Source organism: Clupea harengus, chromosome 20, assembly GCF_900700415.2.
Source record: "Clupea harengus chromosome 20, Ch_v2.0.2, whole genome shotgun sequence".
NCBI classification, from domain to species: domain Eukaryota; kingdom Metazoa; phylum Chordata; class Actinopteri; order Clupeiformes; family Clupeidae; genus Clupea; species Clupea harengus.
Window position 1 is genome coordinate 5,879,794 of NC_045171.1, and position 23,259 is coordinate 5,903,052.

Consider the following 23,259-nt stretch of genomic DNA (forward strand, 5'->3'; position numbering starts at 1 on the left):
CAATCACTTCCCTGTCTTCCGTTAAACTTAACAGCCATCCTCCCCCATTATGTTTTATCCTCCCTTTTAAAGGGGTTCGGGCAAGAGCCTAAAATCATGAAGGTTAATTGGCTCCACGGAGAACAAATTGATCGAATTCCGTTCTCGTTCATGGAAAACCTTCAAAAGGCAAAAAACAATGACATGGAAATGGAGAGGATAAATATTCTATTGGCGTTACAAAGAATGTGGAGTTGAGTAGAGACTTGGAGGGGGTGGGGGGTGGGTGTAGGGGACTTGGTTTGTTCCAGGGGGAATATAAAGGTTGCATAAACATCGGATGAATATCCCCGCTTTGACGCAGGAAAAAATTTGCACATAAAGGCTTTCTTTTGCTGTATGTGTTTGGGGAGGTGAGGTGGGGGTGGGGGGGGGGGGGGGGGGGGGTCGACTGCAGCCTGCCTTTATCAGTCGCAGTCACACATGCCTTCTGGCAAGGTAGGGGGAGACGCCCCGCATCCACAGGCCTCGACTGATCTCCCGTCTTCTGCCGGGTCTTTAATCTTTCATCAATAGGTGATAATCTGGCCCGGCTGCGGTCATTTTGTGTGGGGGGAAGATAGTCTCGCTGGAAATGGTGAATTTTAACGGGCTGAGCTCATCGGAGCAAGGTGACTGAGGACACGCCGGCGGAGAGAGGTGAAGAGAGGAGAGGCGAGGCGAGGCGGAGAGGCGAGGGGCTGCGTACGATTAAGGCTGCACAGGCCCGGGACACAGGCGGCGGACACTTCCAGCTCTTTCCTGAGGCCATTACAAAAGTGAGCGAGATGTCTTAACATCTGCCTTCATCCATGTTTTATGGATCAGGACTGTGTGTTATACCAGTGTAAGTGTGTGTCTGTGTGTGTGTGCGTGTGTGTGTGTGTGTGTGTGTGTGTGAGAGAGAGAGAGAGAGAGAGAGAGAGAGAGAGAGAGAGAGAGAGAAAGAGAGAGAGAGAGAGTGAGTAAGAGAGAGTCAGAGAAAATGTAACTCTGTAGTTTCCTCGCGAGGTGCAGGAAATCTGCATTCCAAATGATTTGATGATGATAGAGAATACGGTATGTCTAGTGTATGTGCTGAAGGAGTTGGAATCCAGTGTAAATGCGAGCAAACAGGTGATGGGGACGGGAGGGGAATAACGAAGCGAGAGAAAAAAGGATGGAAAATGATAAAAAGAGACCGCAAGAGGACAGGGGAACAGGGAGTAGATAAAAGCAGAATATTTTCTGTGGGGAGGGAACAGCTGTGAAGCTTTAGCCAGAATGCGTGTCAGGGAATGTATGAGAAAGAGGACTGACACACACACACACACACACAGAGACACACACACACAGAGACACACACACACACACACACACAGAGACACACACACACACACACACACACACACACACACACACACAGATTCATTCTTCATTTTAATCTGCCAATCACATTTCCAACGAAATATTCACTCTTTGGCACTTAAGGGTACAGAAAACTTCAGGCGTATTGGCTTTAGGAGTGTGTGGTGTGTTCCATTAGAGCTTGAGAGTAGCATCCACGGTGATCTGAGGGTCTATGACCACTACATCAGACACCTCTGGAGCGGTTTGTGAGTTCATGTTTGTCCACTGTAACTGAACTGTATTCTGTGTTCTGTTGCACAGGCCATTGAGGTTGCACAGGTCATTGCAGAGCCGCTCTCTGGTCATTGTCATTACACCACACCACGCATTCCTCCACCCCCAGCCGCCAGGTGATGCAGTGGATGAGGGGGTGGTAGTGTGGGAGTTGCTTTGAGAGACTGAGTTGAGTCGTGTGTGTGTGTGTGTGTGTGTGTGTGTGTGTGTGTGTGTGTGTGTGTTCGCAAGCGCTCGCCTCCTCTACTCCCCCACCTCCTGGCTTGGCAGCCTGTGTCGCCCTGTCTGATCCCATCCTCGTCACACTGACAGGGAGGTTCTGCTTCGCCTCTGTTTGTGAGGTACTCCTTTGGTTGCAGACAATTGTCTTTTTTTTCCTCCTATTTTCTTTTTATACACCTTTCCCCCCTTACACACATACAACCCCACCCCCCCCACCCCCTCCAAAAAAGAAAAAGAAAAATCAGGATCTAGCTTCGCCTTCCACCAGGTTCCATACAGTATCTTTATTTAGATGCCATTTGAGCAGGAACTGAGTCTCCCCTCTCTCTGTGTTTCTACCTTGAGCCCCTCATTACCCGTGGATAAGGGCCGCCTGTGCTGCTGCAGCACTGGGGCTCAGGATGGGCTGACTGCTGGTTATGTCATGATTAGCGAGCGGACGGATCCTGAGCCTCCGGCCCGGAGATGCCCGTGAGAGATGGCCAGGCTCAGCTCCCGTCCCGAGGCTTGTTACCTGTGGGCTGGCGGCCGGTGAGTGATGCCGGTGCTGGAGAGAGGCCATGCCTCAGGAGAAGCCCAGAAGGGCTGGAGCAGATGGGGCCCGGGGTTGTAATTTGGTGCCGGGGGAGGGCTGCGGTGAGGTGGATGGTGTGGGGGGTGGGGGGTGGGGGTAAGATGGGGGCTGTTTGAAGTAGGGATGGAGGATGAGCGTTAGGTAAGTGGAAACTATGCGCCCTCTCTCAGACTACATCGCTAGTCTTACAATCTGACTGCAGGGAAAGACAAAATCAGGTGCGTTTCTCTCTCCCCCCCTCCTCTCTCTCTTTCACTCTCTCTTTCTCACACTTTGTTCTGTTTTCCAACACCCCTGTCTGCATTTTCTCTCGCTGTCTCTCATTAACCTTTACATACGCACAAGCTTTATTCCATCTTCCTCGCTGTCTGTCTCAATAACACACAAATAGGGCTTAGACTCTGGAGCTGCGAAGCCCATCAAAAACCCCTTTCCGAATATTACCTTCATCTAATCTCCCTTTCTTTGGCTCAGGACACAGCCTGATCCTCGAGCCCCCCCCCCCCCCCCCCCCTCATATGCGGGGCGAATCGGTAGCGAGTCGCACACGTGTTGAAACAAACAATTGAGATTCGGTTGGTGTTTTTTTTCCTCTCCTGCAGGAGAGATGATTAACACACCTTTTTTTTTGATGTGACGCCATGAATAAGCAATGGAAGCTGTGGCGGCGGCGGCGGCGACGGCAAGTGAGCGGGCGCGTTCCATTTTCGACTGCTCAACCGGGGCTGCGGTGACTGTTTGCGAAAATGAGCTGTCAGAGGAAGGCTCGCAATGAGATACATCAGCCTCATTCTCGACCCTGGAAAATAATGAACTGTTCCTATTTCTCCCTCTGATATGTTCAATACGCTATCCATAACAAGTGCACTGAAGATAAGCAGCTCTCTCCCGCTGATTAAATGCACAGGGAAGGGGGCTTGGGAGAGATGATGGCGGTTCTAGGGGGGGGGGGGTGCTATTACTGCCGTGCTGCCGTGAGTCATGTGACCGGGGCGAAGACGTTCTGTGTTTGTTGTGTTGTGCTCAGGGCGAGGCCCTTCTTTTCCCGATGAAATAAAAGAAGAAAATGAGACACCACAAAACAAAACAAGAGGGGCTCACGCAGAGAAATCTTTAAGTAAGGTCAGTTGGCAGAGAGCGTTCATGCGAGTACTGCGGAGAGGAGAACGACATCAAAAAGCAGAGCCAGGCCAATATGTCATACTGGAGGTTCTATTTTAGGAGTGGGGTTTTATATCATCATAGTAAAAAAAAGTAATGAAATGAAATGAACTCGATTAGGTCAAAACACGGCCTTACATTACTGGCCCCTTTAACGATGATGAGGGAGGCATGGGCCTCGCTCAGCCAGGAACGCCATGTGAGTAGCATGTGCGATTCAATCAAATGTTAATATTTATTTCCAATGCAGTCAGCTCCCTTGATGCATCCATGGACGAAGATGCAGAGATGCGAGAAGAGAAACACTCCTACCTGTCATGCTTGTCTCTCTCCTCCCTCCCCAACCCCACCCCAACACCCCCCCCCCCCCCCCCCACCTCACTCAGCTTTAAAAATATATCTTTCCTCCTCGAGACTCCTTACTACAGTCTCCAAGCTCAGCTCAGCTCAGCTCAGCTCGCAGGTTGTCAACACGGTGCTGTTTTCTCTCTCGCCGCCTTGATTCTGACACCTGTCAGCATTTTCATTAGTAGATCAGAGGACGGAAAACTCCAAATGCTCCCCAGACTGAATTTAGGGCAAGGCGCCGGCAAACTGACATGCCGTTCACTCCACCGCCGTTCCTTTCATTCAGCGAAAGAGTGCGAGACGCAAGTCACTTCATTGGCAGTTTCGAAGTTTTTTGCGAGTGTGGGTTCTCTGCATCTCTGTCTGTGTATCTCTCTCTTATTCTCTCTCCATCTTGAACTTTCTGGCTTCCTTTATTTTCTGCACATTGAGGGGGGTTTGTGGGTTGGGGAGTCAGATACTCCCTGAGATGCAAGAGACAGGGAGGAGGACAAGTGGAGAAATAATAAGAGAGAGAGAGAAAAAAAAAACTCCATTTGAAATCAATTAGGAGCAGCGGGGCCCTGGTGGCTGATCCGACGACGCCGAGCAGCGCGAAAGTCCCGAGGCGGAGAAGGAGGAACACGCCCACGGGGACTGATGGATTGATGAGGAAAGGACTCGAGAGAGAGGGGGAGACCGCCGACGGAAACACGCCCGTACCCAGCAGCTACAAATTGAGCCACCGCTAGTCCTGGTGGAAACCCATAGGATGAAAGCCAGAGGGGTGGAGGAGAGAGAGAGGGAGAGAGAGAGGGAGAGGGAGAGAGAGAGAGAGAGAGAGAGAGAGAGAGAGAGAGATATCTTTATGGTGACAGCGAGCTGCTTGGCTGTGGGGAGGGAGCCTGCTGTTTCCCCCAGCAGCCCTGACAATAAGGATCTTTGGAGAAAGACAAAGGGATGCCCGCAGACACCATTCCATTTGCACAAGAAATGCCTCAGCACCTTTGATTGCTGCTGTTGCTGAAGGCAGCAGTAAAAGAGGGTAGGGGGGGCTTTTAAAAAGGGGAGAAACAGCCATTCTCCATATGTCAAAACACTGCAGCCTCAAACCCTCACATCTGCCCCCGACTCTTGCAGTGCACCAGACAGACTTGCTGCATTTTCTTTGCCTGTGGTCTGTTTATTTCCCCTACACGCAGCATGGCACGAATAAATAAATAAATAAATGCAGAAATGCCTCAATGCACACTGTGCTGAACTCGCAGGTGTGGGTCGTGAGGCTATTCCTACATATGCATTGTGTTTGCCTGCTCCTGAGAGATTTCTTGAGCTATTGAGTAAAAAGACGAAGGATAAGGGAAGGAAATGGACAATGGTAATAGATTCAAAGTGCTATGTGGCGGAAAGCACGTTCCACTGTGAGAACATGAAGCCTCACAAGTGGCCATTTTCCCCCCACGCGACTCAGATTCCCACACTCCGTCTCACAATGGGGAAACCGGGGGTGGGGGTGCGCGTCTTACGACAGCAGTAAATCTACGCTCCCCTGTGTGAACGCCACCTTGACGTGGCGCTGTGAGAACAGTAAATATTTGCACTGCAGAGGGGGCCTGGGGGACGTGTACATTGCTTCCCACTCCGGTCTGTTCCTTCTTTCCTGCCTGCCTGCCTGCTGTTTGTTTCCTCCTTGCAGATACCAGCAAAATAACAACAACGAGCCAGTGCATCAAGATCTTTGTCCTTTGGCAACTGCTGTGTAAGGTTATTTCCTCGCAACAGAACATGCCAAAGAGATCTGAGGTACTCCCAACGGTCAACTAACTGGCTCCAGATGATATACATTTTCTTTCAGTTATTTCTAGTTCACTTCAAAAACACACTGTTACGCAGAAAAAAAAAAAACATTTGCCATTTGCGGTTTTTTTCAATCTGACCACATTCCAGTATACATACACGCTATACACAACGCTGCCTCGTCTCTTATACCTCATGATCAGTATTTCCAACTCACAGCTGTTAGGCTGCGACATATTCAATTGAATACCACTCCTACTACCACTTCAGGATTGGTGGGCCCATCATGCATACTGCGTGTGTAATTAGACTATAGAGAAAAGCAATGGTAGGACGGTTCCATTTGCCATGTCATTACATTTCTGCACGTGTAAGGGCCTTTGGTCAATTCATTTTACAATTATTAACAAGGCCCATTATGGACGAGCCTGTACGCTGACACATGGACTCCTTTAAAGACAATGTGACGACGAAGTCGAATGGAGCCATTTGCCTTCTCTGCTTCTCTGCACCATGTTCCCTTTTGTTTCCATTAGGAGAAATGGCCTGATGCTGAGCTGTAACAGGGACTTGAAAAACAGCGCGATAAACATGTATCACAGGCCCACCAAATTGTATTACCATCCGAGGCTTGTCACTGTCTAATGGCATTTGGTCAAAAATAGTGTCCGACTCTCTGCGGAGCCATTGTTCTCCGCACTTATCATCGCCGATGCTTATTTTCCCGCTCTGTGTTTTTCTACGCGTGTGCTGGTCTCGGCGGCTAACTGAAAAACAGCTCCTCGTATTGAGAGCTAATGAGCAGAGCCGACGCAGAGAAAGCCCCATTCATTCTCCAATTCTGTCCTCTGCTCTCCTCCTCATTGTGTCCAGTGATTGGCCAGAACCGAAAAGTCCTGTCAGCACACATCTCACAGGCGCTGGTATTTCTCTACTAGAGAGATTATACAGGCCGAGGCAAAAGTCGCTAATTATTGTTCATTAGTGTCCAGCACAGTTAAGGCAGTGGTGGCAGCAGTGCCTAAACGCTGAAGATCGCAACAGTGCCAGCCATTTTGGATAATATATTCACATTGAAAATGTGTGCCATTTCTGGAGGGAAGGGACCTGAATGTGTGGTTCAGAGGCAGAAGACTGCTCATGGGTCACCTGGGACCTCAACTGTCAGGTATCCATCCATCCCATGATTCCTCTGAAATAAGAAATGGTGACTAGTTAATTAGCCAAGTGAAGTTGCCACAGGGGGACATGAGGGGCCTCCAACGAGGAGGCTAATTGGTACTCCTGCCAATTCTGTATGGTTCGGGACATGCCCGAGAAAAAAAAAAAAAAATCCTTGTCTGATGAATAATTTCGTAGCTGTTAGCACATTTCTCACAAGTGTGTGATTTATTTTGTTTTGTGCCTCTCTCATTAGACTGTTTCCCTCCCTCAGCTGGTCTCCACGCGCCGCAGAATACGTTGGATAAGCTAAAAGCCACGAGAACCATGAACCCGAGCTGGCCATGATTGATTAGGCTGGCCATGATTGATTAGGCCCATACAGCAGACTACAATGCCTCCCTCCACCCCCAAAAAAGAAAGAAAGTTCATTTTTTTCTTAATTTTCTCAATCCTTTTTCCCTTAGTTGAGTTTTTTTTTATTTAAACGGTACACAAAGGGCTGTTTAATTCAACAGCTGTTGAGTTAATCAAAGGGATTAACTATATTTTCTCATTATTTAGATATAGCTATTTCTACGAATGAAGGCCTATTGTTTCAGATACCATAGGAAGGAATTACTTCATTTCTGCCACTATAAAGCACTTGGCTCTTGATGGCTCAGTACATTCAACACAACGTCATCCTGGCAGTCTCCCATCCCACTGTAACCCTCCAACCCACCACTACAAACAAACCCCCAATTAGATATTGAGACTCTTCTATGGCCCCCCCCCCCCCCGACACCACCACCACCCCTCAGTGCAGATACAGTAAGTGGCAGCGGTAAAGAGCCAACATGACCCCCCCCACCTCCCCCCCTGATAGTCTCCTGCCAGCGCATCGGATGTCTTTTTTAAACGGGGAGTCAAAGAAGAAACATCAACATTAATTCCCCCCTCTAAGTGATCGGCTGTGAATAATGCATGAGGGAGCCATTGCAATATGCAGATCTGCCCACCTTCCACCTTTGCCAACCTAATTGCCGCCACTCAGGCAGCTCTGGAGTGGGCTGCGCGCCTGCGGGCAGTTGCCGGCAGACGTGGTGGACGACCAACAGTCGATAATGTTAGTGAGCCCCGAATCAAAGGGGTACTGGAGTGAGCCAGATCTTTCTGCATTAGCCAGGGCACATCAAAGTGTGAAAGGCACAGAGGTGTGAGTCCAGCTAAAGCGGACCTGATGTTGAATCAGTGAACCGGCTGAAGTATTGGACTGATCACAGCATGCTTTAGCGGGCTCGCGCAAGCATGAAAAAAGAGGAAGAGGAGGAGGAGGAGGAGGAGGAGGTTTGCTTACCGTGGTCTTGTAGGTGGCTGCTGTTAGGCTGCACAGTCATATTGAGGACCTCGTTGACGGCCGTGTCGTGGTAGTGGCCTCGCTGGACGTCGTGCTCGCTGTCAGTCTGGTCACTCTCCTCGTGGCCGCTGTCCTTGAGGCTGTTGCCCTCCAAGTCTTTGAACGTTGATGTGCTACGGGGAGAGAGAAGAGAGGGATGAGGGTGGGAGTGATTTACTGTCACCTTAAATTCTAGCAGACGTTCAACTTCTCTCTCTCTCTCTCTCTCTCCATCCTTCCCTTCTTCTCTCATCCCTTCTCTCTCTCTCTCTCTCTCTCGTCCTTGTTGCCTCACTACCTTCTCCGAACTCTGCAGTCGGCGCTTCGATTTCTCGAGGGAAAAAAAACTCCTCTACTGACGTAGTTTGTTTACTTTTCTATTGATCAGTCTGAGGTCAGATGTCAGGGTCCATTTCACAATGTGCGCTACTGCAGGGCTGCAGGTTAAGAGCAAGGGAGCCTTGATTTCAGACCTTACTGACACAGAAAACTGCAGGTTTAAAAAGAAAAAGATGAATGACAGCAAAGCCACCATTGATTTGCAGGGAAACGTATGATGAAACCACAGCTTAGAGACAGCAGCTCTTTCTCGAGGCCTGGACATTAGTCATAACTGCCGTGAAGAACTACTAGACTAAGGCTAAACTGTGTCATATCATTTTTTTTTTTTTTAACATTCTATTTCGTTTCTTGTCTCGGGTTAGGGACATTCTATCCCTCCGCTGCCGGTGACGGCGCGTGGAAATTGAAAGCGCTGCATTTCTCGTGACTTTGCCATCACCTCTTTCGGGGGACTTCCTGCGAGTACCGCAGGAGGATGGAACATGAGTGCATGTCTCCTTGTTGCTCTGCAGGTGGAGACGTGCGTCCCCCTAGCTCCCCCCCCAGCCCAGACTGCAGCGAGCGGGCGGGCGGGCGGGGCGGGCTGGGCCGGGGTGGCGGTGGTGGTGGCGGCGGAGGCTCTCTGATGTTATCAGCGTAATTGCACCTGTCCCGGACCACAGGCACTGTGGGGTTCCTGAGGGGATTTCTTTGTCGTGCTCAGCTCCAGCCGCCACATGAATGGCCTTTGTTTGTATAAACACAGGGAAGCCTTTCAGAGGGGAAATTGGCATAATGGCCCCCTCCGAAAAAAAAGAGGAAAAATGCAAGCCTCAAAGATGAGAGGACGGGGATGGTTCTGTCCCAAGCTCCAGGTAAGAAGCAAATTACTGGTCTTGGTGCGGAACCCAGACTCAAAGCCCCTTGGCCTTTCTCAGGGGGTTTGGGGGGGTAATTGGCAAGAGGGGGGTAATTAGAGCTGTCTTCACCCCACCCTAACCAAAATCCAGGTTCAGGTTAAGCCAGGAATGCCGCTCGATCCTCCAAGTCACAAAGAGGTCCTTCAAAGCTAAGCCTTTGGCCTCCATAAAACAATGAGGGGGGGGGGGGGGGGCATTATCTCAGCCGATGTCCTCACAAAGATTAACTGTGTTTTCTGCACATATTTGGAAACATTCCGCAGTTACTTAAAAATGTTCTGAGGTTTTCAGTCTTCAGTCTTTATTTTGACGTGTGTGCACTGTTGCATGCCAACTTGAGATGCATTCGTTTTAGTCTAAGTAGCAACATGATCAAGATAACATAGAATTATTAATAGTTTCCAAAAAGAGCTTTTAAAATATTGAATTGAAAGGAGATTGTAAACTCCCGTGGAGACTTGATGCAGAGGAAGTTGTAGAGGAAGAGGAATTCCTAATATGCGGTAGCATAATCTAAACACGTAAATATCATTATAAACAGAAATATTCTGAACTTACCTTTTAATCAGATGTGCTCTGCTGTTAACATAACTGGAGTCAATGGTATAATTCTCAGTCTGTAGAAAAGATAGGGAAGGAGAGTGAGAGAGAGAGAGGTTGTGGGAGGGAGGGGGGGGGGGAGAAAAAAGAAAGAAAGAGAGAGAGAGAAAGGAGGAAAGAAAACAGAGATGCATTTAATTACATAGGGACCAAAATAATGTTACCGGTAATTGCCTTTCAATTGAAATGTTATTTTACACAAAGGCCCCGGTGAGCTGCCTCAGCTTTCAAAGGCACAATCCATTCTCTTTCAAAGCACATACAGCCAACTCAGAGCAGAGTGGCACAGTGGACCGCCACACCGCCCCCTCTCTCCTTCCCTCCTTCCCTCCATCCCCTTCTCCTCCATATTCACTCAGACCAGTCTTCAAAATGGAGTCATTAGGGAGAAGCATGCACCAGGCAAAAAAAGAAGGAAGTAGGAGAGATGGAAGAAGACAGAGGGAGAGAGAGAAGAGGGAAGAGGAGAGAGGGAGATAGGAACAAAAAAAAAAAAAGCCTTCACTGTTTTTTTAATGAAGTATTTTTCACACCATTTTTGAGAGGATATTAATATATAAATATTAAATAAATAAATTTAAGATGGGAGAAATTAACAGCATGCCAGGGGATTTTTAACTTTGCAAGTGCAGATGAAAAGGCTCGTAGAATATGCATACGATGGGTATCTGACCCACATTGAAGATGGGAGTTCAAAGGCATCTCTCGCCGTCAACACTTTTCCTGCATTCATGGGAGTTTCGCTTTTTTTTTTTGCTGGCGAGCAATGGGGTGGAGAGGGCCTACAGTGGTCAAAAAACGCAATTACTGTAATTAACTATTAGCACGGAGGCTATGTACACCACAGTACGCCGTGGGAGAACATGGACGCAGGGGTGGATGCGAGGAAAGATGGCTTTTTTCCCCCAGTCAGATGGAATGAGGGATAAACAGAGGCTCGGAATTTCGCTAAGCTGTAGACGTTTCTCCTCCAAGGAAAAGCCCACCGTGTCTGTCGAGTTCAACTTTTCCGATTTTCAGACGCGATTAAACACACATAGGCTCCCACAGGGGAGGAGTGCTGAAATCTACCCATCACAATAACACAATAAAACGACTAAGAAAAGAAACATCGAGACGATCGGTCAAGGTGTAGTGTTGTCAATTATTCATATGGATACCACAAGGCATGGCTGTTCCCCAGTTTTTGAACACAGACAAGCACTCAATCGCAAGTAAGACACACACACACACACACACACACACACACACACACAGACACAAATGCTCTCCCTTTCATCCCTGTTAATGGGGAGCAGGTTTGTATTCTCCACAGTGCAACCTCCGCAAGCGTACACACACAATTAAAAACATGAGGCGAGCGCAGGTGGAGTGAATTAATCAGAGATTTCATTCCTCAGATCAACGCATGAAAGCCCGCAACGGAGAGAGAGATAGAAAGAGACAGACAGAAAGAGAGAGAGAGAGAATGCATCACACTGTTGACAGTGTGTTTGTTATTGTCCCCTCAACAAGTAACTACCGCTGACCTGTTCTGGTCTTTAGAAAAATGTGACAGACTGTTAATGAAGGCTGAGAGAACGTGTGGTGAAAGAACCCTTTGGTGTTTGCTGCTCCATTACTTCGGGCATCAACAACACAAGTGGTGCTGAATTAACACTTCATCAGTGAACATATTTCCATAGTCCCATCGTCTTATTTGTGGGCTGTAAAAAAGAATCATGCTCATCTCACAAGAACTAGTTCAGTTCTGGAAGTCTGAACATCTATCGTGACCTACAAGGGAGACATCATGTATGGTGTTACCTTCCCCAGTTTGCAATTAACCCCCACAGCAAGATAATATTTTAATTACCAACAACGGGGATACAGACCACTGATTGAGATTTGTGTGCTTGCGACGCAATCTAGACCCCATGAAGGGTCCAGTGAACACCATACCTTTTTGTCGCAACACTAATTAAACCTCAACTCATTGTTATCAGGGAGATAATTTGTAAAAAGCCATTTTAATTAACATTGTATTAGTGAACCTTAATTTAGAGCATACACTGTTTGTTCGATGCGTGACTCACAAGGTAACTTGTCTCTCCCTTTGTTCCTGTCCGGCTTGAGTCCATTAATATCAAAGTAATTGGCGTAGGCAATTATTTCCTGGGGTGCACGTGATATATAAATATATATTTCAAGTTTTTCCCCGCTTGTCTTTCTTTTTTTTGTGTGTGGGTTGAACATGGCACCTGTGCTCTACTTTGGTCCCAGAGTGGACTCATTACGGAGCCACTGCTCTTGAGCTACAGGGGTACCCAGAGATGGAGACTAATGAACGGGTGGACTGGGGGGAACAACTTCATTAAAGAGACAGTATACAAATCTACCCCACAAACTCAACCCATCCCTACCCTAGGCACACGTGAGCAGCGATCCGTAATTGCCCTACAAGGCTGGCTCTACTTTTGCAAGGCTTCTCCCGGGGGGGGGGGGGGGGGGGGGGCACTGAGAGATGTTGGGTAGGGGCCTCTAAGGCTGTAATCTCTCTTTCTTCCCCTTCGGTGACATTTTTATATGTGCCATAGTTGTCCTTCACCAGGGAGGCCCCTTGTCAAAGCTCCTTACATGGTTGAATTCACCAAGCAACCCAACCAGATTTAATTCACCTAGCAACCCAACCAGGTGCTGAAAAAAAAAGACTTTCTCTGCTACTAATGATGGCACCACAGACAAACAAAATGTGTTTCTAATCAAATCTGTATCGGTTGAAGAGGTGCCATAACACAAAACACAATATGTCACCTAACTCTGAAACTGTTATGGTTTTAACTGCTAACACCATAAGGGCATAACCTTGTTTTGCAAGCAGGAAGCATCTCGAGCCGTACATCCAGAGCATTAGTGGCTGCTTCCTGTAAAGAAATGTATTGTATGGCTTCCCTCTTGGGCCACTATCAGATGGGGAGGGCATGTCAATAATTCTTCCTCTGAGATTGGGTTTCGGGGAGGAGGGTGGCAGGAGAGGAGGAGGAGGAGAAGGAGGAGGAAGAGGTGTGTGTGTGGGGGGGGGGGGAGCGAAGGCCGCTCAGCTACTGCGAGGCCACCGCAAATGGCCCCTTAATCAGCTCCTACAATGTGTTGTTGTGATCCGAACGGCCCCGCTGTGGCAGCCGGCGTCACTCAATCCCCCCCTAATTATTGTTCCGTTTCAGATGCTCCGCACCGGAGAGGGCCCAGCGGGAGTAAATCATAAAGCAATGACTGACAGCCTGCCACCACCGTGGGCCGGGTGGAGCGAGAGAGAGAGGAGGGGGAGAGGGGCTCCGACAAAGCCTTCACCCGGCCGGGCAGCCGGCCTCCTGCCCCAGCCTGCAGAACTCACAGTTCTCATTGTAACACAAACACACACACACACACACACACACACACACTCACGTCTAATGTAACAGCTCCCCTCCCATCATACACACACACACACACACACACACACACACACACACTTAAGTATGTCCGCTATAACCCTCTCCTCAACATCCAACCAGCACCTCACCCCACCCCAAACCCTTGGCCTGCGTTGAGGGCACTGGAATCCTCGGGCTCGGTGCAGCAGCACAGGAGAGGAAAAGCAATCTCCTTGCTTAGCCGCTGCCGTGAGATTTGATTTGCCTTCCTCCCAGCGTGACAATTGGTTCCATAGTCCAGACACAAGAGTGTGTTTTTTTTTTCATTGTGCCCAGGCTCCTCTGCCAGCGAACGAGGGAGGGGGTGAGGATGGAGGGATAGAGAGAGCGATGGCAGGAGGGGGTGAACGGTGCGTAAGTGCAGAGGAAGTCCGCAAGGTGCCAGGGAGGAAAGAGGGAGTGAGAGGGGGGAAAAAGCCACTTGTCACACTTCTCCGCCAATTTATGCATCATCTCTGGTGAGACTGATACATCAGCCAATACAATTACACTTCCATTTTCACATGGAGGGATGCATCAAATTAAAGACTAATTTAAGCAGCATGCTCCGACAGCAAATTATTAATTATCAGTCTATGCCCTTGTTTTCTCCGCAATAGATAAAATGCCTGTTAATTCTCCTATTAATTCAATTCAGAGAGCAAAACACTTAACTCTAAGACTAAACCTTGTTCAAATTTGCTTGGAAATAGTGTGTGTCTGATGGAGACGTGCCTGGAACACAGAATTCAGCGCACTAGCCTGGGTTTTTGCGGACTCTTTCGCAGGTTTTTCCCTTGTGTTGGGAAGGCGTAAACATCGTGGCCAGCTAAAGCCTTCACATCTCGGAAAACAGCAATTTGAGTGTCACTTCAGTTGGCTTTCAAAAGAAGTAGAAAGAACAAATCGAATAAGACAACGAGACCCTAAACAAAAGCCGACTGGCATGCCATCTCCTCATTTTACTGCCCGATTGGTGTTCACAGTTTCATTACGGAGCTGGTTCTTGACTCATCAGAGGGTTTATTCATGTGCTGTCCCTTGAGCCTGGGAAGGAAATGGCCCACATAATAAGGCCTGTTGTTCATGTGTTCTTCCCGAGGAAGGGCCCAGCCAGCAGGGTTCAGAGCGAGGAGTGTGTGTGTGTGTGTGTGTGTGTGTGTGTGTGTGTGTGTGTGTGGGGTGGGTGCTGTGCGGTGGGGACTTGAGGCGCTGGAGATAATTTCTAATTATAAATAACAGAGCTCATATTGCCTCGATATGCTTGGCTCCACTCGCCATGTCTGAGGCTTTGTTTCGCACGTGATGGAACAGACGGGGGGGCTCTTGTGTTGGGCTCTGTGGTGGTGGCGGAGATCTGAGATCCCAGCGTGGCTCTTTTGCATCGTGTGTGTGTGTGAATGTGTGTGTGTGTGTGTATGAGAAGGCTAGAGAGTCTGGGTGTGTGTGAGAGAGAGATAGAGAGCTTGGTGTGGTGTGCCGGCATGTGTTTTTGTCTTAATCCTAAATGCATCATGTCAGGGTCACATTTCTACAATCCGAAAAACAAAAAAAAAACCCACTCGCTTCTACAGACATCTCTATATTTCTGCCTCTCACTGTTCCAAACAAAGTCAGTGCTCCTGTACACGCCCACAGTTTTTCTGTGCCAACGGTTTGGCATGCCCCCCCTCTGTCACCCACTCGGGGGTGCCCGTGGGGCACCTCCATGCCTTAGCACCCTGTGTGGCACCCATGGCGGCAGGGAGAGAGAGAGCGGGAGAGAGGGGGGGAGAGAGAGAGAGTGGGAGAGGGACCACCGACTGCCGCCAGACTCAGACGAGCAGTGGTGGCACCTGGTGGGAGTGGATTTAGGTCCGCTTAAAGCAACACGGCGGGCGGACACGCTCGTCAGCGCCAGCCCCTCGATTACTGCCTTTCCCATAGATCCTCTGCCATCTGCTAGATTATAGATTTCCCTCTCCCTTTTCCAGAACTGCAAGGCCCCTCAGGGAGGATCAGCACTGAGAAAGAGAGAGAGAGAAAGAGAGGGAGAAGTGTGAGTGAATGTGTGTGTATGTGTGTGTGTGTGTGTGTGTGTGTGTAGGTGTGTGTGTGTGTGTCTGTGTGTCTGTGTGTGTGTGTGTGTGTGTGTATGTGTGTGTGTGTGTGTGTGTGTGTGTGTGTGTGTGTGTGTGTGTGTGTGTGTGTGTGTGCGTGTGTGTAGGGGTGTGTGTGTGTGTGTGTGTGTGTGTGTGTGTGTGTGTGTGTTGGGGAGGAGGTGGGGTGGGGGTTGGGGGGGTTGAAGGAAAGCCCAAGGCGCGCCCCCAGTTCAGAATGAGATTACATTTTCTATTTCTGCCCTAATAGGGGAGTGGTGATGAATATGAGGACTTGTTACTATTTAATACCAAACGCCCGCCTAACAAACACAACTGATAAGTAATCAATCGCTACGGGGGTTGGCACGTTACCCCCCAACCCCCCACACACACACACACATACACACACACACACACCACCGCCCCCAGCCCACCCCACCTATGTGACAAATAAGCTGTCAGGTCGTGGGTCTCATTTCACTTCATCTCCCGAACTCAATTTCCCCTCCTGTGAATCCATCTTACTGTGAACGTGAGGTAGTTCAGCAGTGCGAGAGCCTCCATTGCCCTGAAACTCCCACACGCATTAATGAACCCAACCCAGATTATCCAGGCATTTACTTTTTTTCCCCCCTCCTATCCCCACAGTGTATGCGTATGAATTTTCACACAGGCCCGTGAAAGCTCTATTGAAACGTCAGGCTTCTTGTGATATATTTACACGTACGTACTCACACGTGGATGCCACCCTGGTGCACTGGTATATTTATGTTATTTTTTCTCCCTCTTTGTCTCTAAAAGAACACAATGTAGACAAAAGCCCTAAACACAATGCCCCCTTCCTGATCCGTTCCCTCAGTCGATTCTTCTTCCTGCGGTGGGTGACCTATTTTTTTAAAGCACGTTTTTTTTTTAAGGAGCAAACAATCGCAATGTGCTAACTAAGGGGAAATGGCGGCGGGCATCAGGGTATTTCCCACTGTCTGCATCTGCGTTCGAGAAAAAAAAAAAAAAAAAAAAAAAAAGCTACGAGCCCAGCGAGACTGTGCTCCGGTGCCGCATCCTGTAATAGACTCCATCAGACTGCCGGGGCCAGAGTCGCCCAAGCAACAGCGAGTTGATCAATTATACATACATTAATAGCAACGGGATTAAAAATGCATGAGCCACCAAGCTACGTCAAAGTCATCCCTTTTAGCGTTGATGAAGAGATTTTAAATAATAGGCCCGCGGCCCGTGGCCCCTTAGTTCACCAGCTGTGTGCGTGTGTGTGTGCGTGTGTGTGAGTGTGTGTGTGTGTATAGTTGTTATCAAACTGTCACTAAACACCTAGCCCCAAAAGGGTGTCTGGTTTCAGCGTGTGTAAGTTCATTGTGAGGCGTGTGGGTGGATCTCTGTGAGGGCCTGTGGCGAGGGCGAGAGGCTGGCACTCGGAGGCAGCCTCCTCTGGGAGCAGGAGGTTATCTGCGGACATCGCAGAGCTCCACAGCCTCTGTGTCATCTGCACCAAAAAGTAAAGGCAGACAGACAGACAGGGAGGGGGAGGGGGGGGGGGGGGGTCAGAGACCTGTGGTTAAATTTGAAACCCATCCCAGGCGAAAATCCTGTGTGTGTGTGTGTGTATGACTGTGTTTGTGTGTCAGTTTGTGTGTGTGTGTGCGTTTGTGTGTGTGTCTGTGTCTGTGTGTTTTTGTGTGTGTCTGTGTGTATATGTGTGTTTGTGTGTGTGTGTGTGTGTGTCAGTTTGTGTGTTTGGTGTGTGTCTCTCTGTGTGAGTGTGTGTGTGTGTGTGTGTGTGTGTGTGTGTATGTGTGTGTGTGTGTGTGTGTGTGTGTGTGTGTGTGTGTCAGTTTGTGTGTTTGGTGTGTGTCTCTGTGTGTATGTGTGTATGTGTGTGTGTGTGTGTGTGTGTCTGTGGAGGTGTGTGGGCGTACACATACACACATGCTTGCACCGGTAAGTATTGAGATGCCACACAATATTGTCCAGGCTGTTTTAGTGAAATCCTGAATAATGCAATGAGATTAAGATTTACGGTTTTACATACTTAAAAAGGGGGAGGTGGGGGGGGGGGTGATGGAGAGGAGGGCGGAAATAAAACTTGGCTATCGCATGGCTTTTTCAAAGGATAAATCGGCTTACTTTCCTTTAAGCCCGTGGAACCTAATCAAACTCAATCGCGATGATGTTCTGGAGGCTGTCCCTTGGGATTTTTCTTTAATTTGGATGTCAGAATGGGGGGGGAAGTAAAGGAGTGAAGAAAAGAGTGGGACTCTCACATTAGTGCACCTCTAAGCCCGTGCCAGGTGTCACAGGAGACAGGTAAGAACTGATTCCATGAGCAGAGAGCCCTGAACGGCCCAATCAAAGGGACTACAGGAGCATTAAATCCACCCAGATTTAGGGGGGCTTCTGGTTCTCCCCCCAGACTGGCATGGAGGTTCTCCCCGCCCCGCCCCTCCCCCACTCCACCCCACTCCACTCCACCCCTTTCCAAGTGAATTAGTGGCAGGGATTTCGGAGGGCTCCTCTCAAATGTAACCTGTCAGTTAACCAATTTAGAGATGGGGGCCAGTGTAATTTAGCGTACAAAACTCTCTCTCTCTCTCTCTATCTCTCCACTCCTAATCCAAAGCTTTAAAACGGCACAACTTGTAGCATTTTGGATGTATTTTTAGGAGCAATAATCCAACGTACTTACCGACCAAAGTGCTAACTGACTACTGCAACCGATGATTAAAACTGAGCGAGACAAAGCTAAATATAACACCCCCTATAACACGCCCTTTCTAAAGGCTCTTCCTAAAGTGGACCAGAGCACCTTGTGAGCCACTCGCCATCCTGTCTGCCCCACTACGCCTAAACCTGATGGAGTAAGAGAGCACCATTACATCGATGTACGAGCAGACAGTATGGAGGTCCTGTGGGGAGTCGAAAGGGCCATCCATTCTGAGACTGCCATTGTTATGAGAGTATATCAAGCACTCGTCTGAGACTTTGATCCAAAATAATGATATGGCACCTCTGGGTCTGATGGCCCAAGTATCCGTCAGCACTGCTGGGACTTCTAATGGACCTCCACCCCCACCTCCCCCATCCTCCATAAAACACCACACTCCCACTCCACATAGCCCTTCCTATTTCTGCTGCCATTTCATTTCCTTCTTTGCTCTCTCTTTCTCTCCCTCTCTCTTTCTCTCTCTCTCTCTCTCTCTCTCTCTCTCGCTTTCTTGACTGAGACCTGGCGCCTCCCATCCCGATGACAAGGCATCTTTGTAGGCTGCTCCTTTAGGAAAGTTCTTTATTTATTTCTATATTTATTTATTAACGCAGGGCGGAGATTTGCAGCCTCTCGTTGCAGACTGCGTGGCTCCGGCAGAGTGCGAGCGGATGCACTCACTCGCTGAGATGGATTGAGCCGCTCGCGTTATTGACATCCTTTAATCTGACATGCGGTAACAGATGAGTCACACACACACACACACACACACACACACACACACACACATACACATACACATCGACATAAACACGGTCAGATGCACACCCCCTCTGATGGAACGAAAGGAAAAAAGGAAGACAAAAAAAAGCAAAGGGTAAACAGGAAAAGAGTGGCTGCGGAGGGATGCAGGTGATACCTCATCATCTTTCATTAATCCCCCCACTCTGGTGATTTGCTCAAACAAATGATGTTTACTCCCACCGTGGGGGTTGGCAGGCTCGCCTTTGGCATGCGACCTGAGATATATGCGCAGGTGTTAACTCCCCCCCCCTACCCCCCTTGCCTCATCTGGCCCAGGGTTGGCCCACGCCTGGCGCCCAACTTGGGCAACCTCTCCAGGAAAAACCACCCTCTGACACCCCCCCCACATCCGGCTCCAACCACTTCCTGCTCCAGCTGCTGGGGCCCATAACAGGCGCCCACTTTGTTTTACAAATGAAGTGGGCGTTCCAGTCGAACAGGCGGATATAATACCACAGCCGCACCGGTGCCAGGCCACGCCTGGATGGACAGATGGGGAGGACGCATTAAAGCCTGCGAGTGCTAAACACCACAAGGCTGACCCAATCAGCACAGCCTGGCCATCCTGTAATGTCAGTGTGGCCGGCACAGAGGCCCCCCCACACCCACCCCTAACCTCCACCGCCGCCGCCACCGCCGCCTGTTTAAACCATGTCAGGCACATCTGCCGCTAATATTTTGGATGGTCTTTTTGTAGGCAGCTGTCACAAGGTGGGATTGACAGAGGCGCATTACCTCCAAGCCCATCGCCTGGCACATCTGTGGATCCAAAGGCTGCGGCTCGGGCAAATCGGGGCCACGATGGCCTGGCTTCAGCAAAAAGCCCCGCCAACATCGATGGCGACGGCAGCGACAGCGACAGCAGCAGCAGCAGCACTGACGGCGGCAGATGTGACAGCTGCATCTTGACATTTCAAACTGGTTCACTTAAGTCCGTCGCAGTGTAGATGAAACATCCCTGTCACTGTTTTGTTTTGTTTTTTTTTCCCCCCCATTCATCTGTTATCCTATTTCCACTTCATCAAATTTTACATCAGTTAATCCCGTCAGGCGCTGTAGCCTCTGTTGTCTGTGAACTTATTCCTAAGAGCTGAACCAACCAGGATGACATAAACACATGCAAAGGCATGCACATAAATTAGACTGCAGCAAACACACACACACACACACGTCCACACACACACACACACACACCTCAGTGGGTAAGTGGGGGTGAGCAGGGGTAGCGTGGAGCAGCTTGAGTGTGTGGCCAGCCGAGGCAGAGCCAGATGCATTGGGCTTGACCCGTGGGTTCAGCAGGGGGGTTCCAGCAGCTGAAACACACAGGGATTAGCCACACTGACTTCATTTAATTTAATTTGTATTACGCTGTCTTTAGGGGGCAAACTGTGTTTTTTTTTCCCCTCCTCCCTCCCTCCCTTTAATTTTTTTCCACCACAGAGCAAAGCCAGGGGTCACGGAAAACAACAACAGACGGTGAACGATGACCTCCGCTACTCCCCCCCCCCCACCCCCACCTCATCCTCCGTCATAACACAGTCCTCATACAGGGAGGGGGTGTGGGGTGGTGGTCGGGAGGTGGGGGGTCGGGTTCGATGTCGCGCAGAACGTTCACAGCTCCGTGCAGACGGGAGCGATAAGATCTCGTTTACAGCCATAATGAAGTCTCTGTTTTTTTTTTGTGTTTTTTTTTTCTCACTTCGGAATCAACACGCCACCTTGCTCACAGCTCTCACCACCGCGTCTCCTGTGAAATGGATACCCAGAATCCTTTTGTTCTGCCTCCTTAGGACAACAAGCAGTAATTGTCTCTTATAAAAAGAAAAAAAAAAAACGAAATAAATAAATAAAGGCTAAAAACAAAGTGGTCTAGCTGGGTGTATCATTGCATTGCCAGGCAGTTATCTGCCACAAACATATCTTAGGGGCTGGATGTTTATCTGTTGTTTATCAGATGTAGATCGAGGGAGTTTGGCGCTTTGTCTCATTGCAGCAGTGGCTGATGTTACTCGCCTCTCCTCGCTCCATGTTCCGTGTGATTAGACACTGGGTTGTAATTCCTCGCAGGCTGATGTGGTTTTGATATACCCAACCGGGTGGAATCCCTTTTATTCGTTCCCAGTGTCTCCGACTGCGTTCTTAACATGTAATCTGCGAGATGTGGAAAGTTGTAAGGTAGGGGGTAACAGAGAGGAGGGAGTGAAACCTCCCCTCCCCCCGCATAATGGAATAACTTGAACCTCCAAATGTACTGAGCCTAAGAATACTTAAATTGCTAAGCTCAGATGTGTTAAAAGGAAAGAGAGAGAGAGAGGGTGTGTGTGTGAGAGAGAGAGAACGATAGAGAGAGAGAATAAAGAAAGCAATGCGATGGGAATGAAACTGGGATATCTGACAGAAGCAGAAGAAGAACCCCCCCCGCCTCACTTTAGACTGTCGGAGTGGAGATATGCGAGAGGAATGTGGCAACATGTAGCAATAAACAGTTGATCGCCAGAGGCAAGCGAAGCCCTGCTGTTTCCTGTCTGCGTTTTGGTCAGGTGATGGCAGCGCGGCGGGAAAGCTGATGCATCGTGCGCTGGGGAGTCTTGTTTTAATACGGCCTGATCTGAGCCCCGCGTAAACACACAAACATTAAACGAGAGACCGGAGAGCTTCAATACATCCTCGTGCCCCTCTGTTTCAATGCCAGTACATTTCAGGCCTATCAAGCCTTTTGGTTGTCTCCCTCGACAAAAAAAAAAGCCCTGTTATTAAAAGATATTAGAGCTGAGAAATGTCAAAAGATAAGAAAAAAAAGAGAGGCGGTAATCTCCCCTGCTGTTTTGATCGCAAGTGGAATAATTGGGGCCCTCTTAGTCTCATTATGTGAGAAGCACGCCAGCCAAAGGAGCACTCCAACTGTCCCTGTTCATTTGTGCCGCAGCCGTCGATTTTCAAACGAGAATGTATCACTTCTCTCTCGCACTAACCATGTTTTCCTCTGAAACATCAGAGATCTGACAGCTGAGGTGCTGAACTCTTGATTAACAAGCAATTTACAATACCTTTGAAAATGGGACTTCTTTTGCTAGCTGTTAGAGCTAGCTTTTGCTAACAGTAAGAGTAGGTGAATAGATACAGTGAAGATTATGGCATGCATTATTAATTATTATTATTATTAGTAGTAATATTATTATTAGTAGTATTGTTGTTGTTGTTGTTATCATTATTATTATTATATAATGGGATTACGTTGTGTTGTTATTATAATGAGCCATGCTCTTTGCTAGAACACACACACTGCTGTGTTTGAACTGAATTGCCAAGGCTGGCACAACTGTCCCTTCAAATAAATCCAATTTAATTACCAGTGTGGTTTACAGGGTCTCTGTGATGGCAACAATTAGTGGTACTGTAACAAAGGTCAGTCCAAACTATTTGGAGATCATGCTGTCTGCAAAGGGAGAAGATGAGTGCGGAGGGGAGAAACAGAGAGAGTGCGGGTCGAGAGAGAAGAGAGGAAGTGAGACAGAGAGAGAGAGAGACGGTGAGACAGAGAGAGAGAGACGGAGTGAGAGAAAGAAAAAAAAGCACATCCTCTTCCCCTCCATTTTGTCATTTTAAACAGGACACGATTGCAAAATGACAAGGACAATCAGGGCAAAGCCAATTAAATGTGATCTCTTGATATGTCGGTATCAGACAGGCTTGCATCTGTGGGAGAGCCACGGCAGCAAAAAAGGATTTTTTCCCTTTTTTTTATACTTTTTTGTGACATTTGAAAGGACTCTAGGTGCTCTTTGTTTGGAGCCTAATTAAGAGGATAACGACGAGTGGTTACTCCAATACAAGATTGTCTGTGTACGGCAAACCGATAATATTTACCTGCTGGATTTTCTTACATAAAGACTCATCCTACACGCTGTACCGTGCGGTGTCTATTTGTGTTTGTGTGGTTGTGTTGGTGCACGTCGGTGTTTGTGAGCGCCTCGTTACACAGAGGAAATGCTGGGCCACTGAGGAGCAAGGGTTAATGAGCAGAGTCTAAAAAAGGTGCCGCCTTGTAAACAAGTATCCGAGCTTCTCTATTTATGCAGCACTCCCTCAACGAAGGACTGAGCTCCCTGATCTACCCCCCCC

At 48.7% G+C, this 23,259-nt stretch overlaps 1 protein-coding gene across 4 annotated transcripts in view; it reads right to left on the reverse strand.

Moving 5' to 3' along the window:
- The window catches only part of pcdh19 (protocadherin 19), a 54,983-nt gene that overhangs the window by 12,042 nt on the left and 19,682 nt on the right, over positions 1 to 23,259 (reverse strand). For all 4 annotated transcript variants that reach the window (XM_031587023.2, XM_012840681.3, XM_031587022.2 and 1 more), the window contains exons 3-4: positions 10,061 to 10,119; positions 8,223 to 8,395 (exon numbers count right to left, since the gene is read on the reverse strand). In XM_031587023.2, coding sequence (XP_031442883.1) covers positions 8,223 to 8,395; positions 10,061 to 10,119 — 232 coding nt within the window. The remainder of the gene's footprint in view (positions 1 to 8,222; positions 8,396 to 10,060; positions 10,120 to 23,259) is intronic.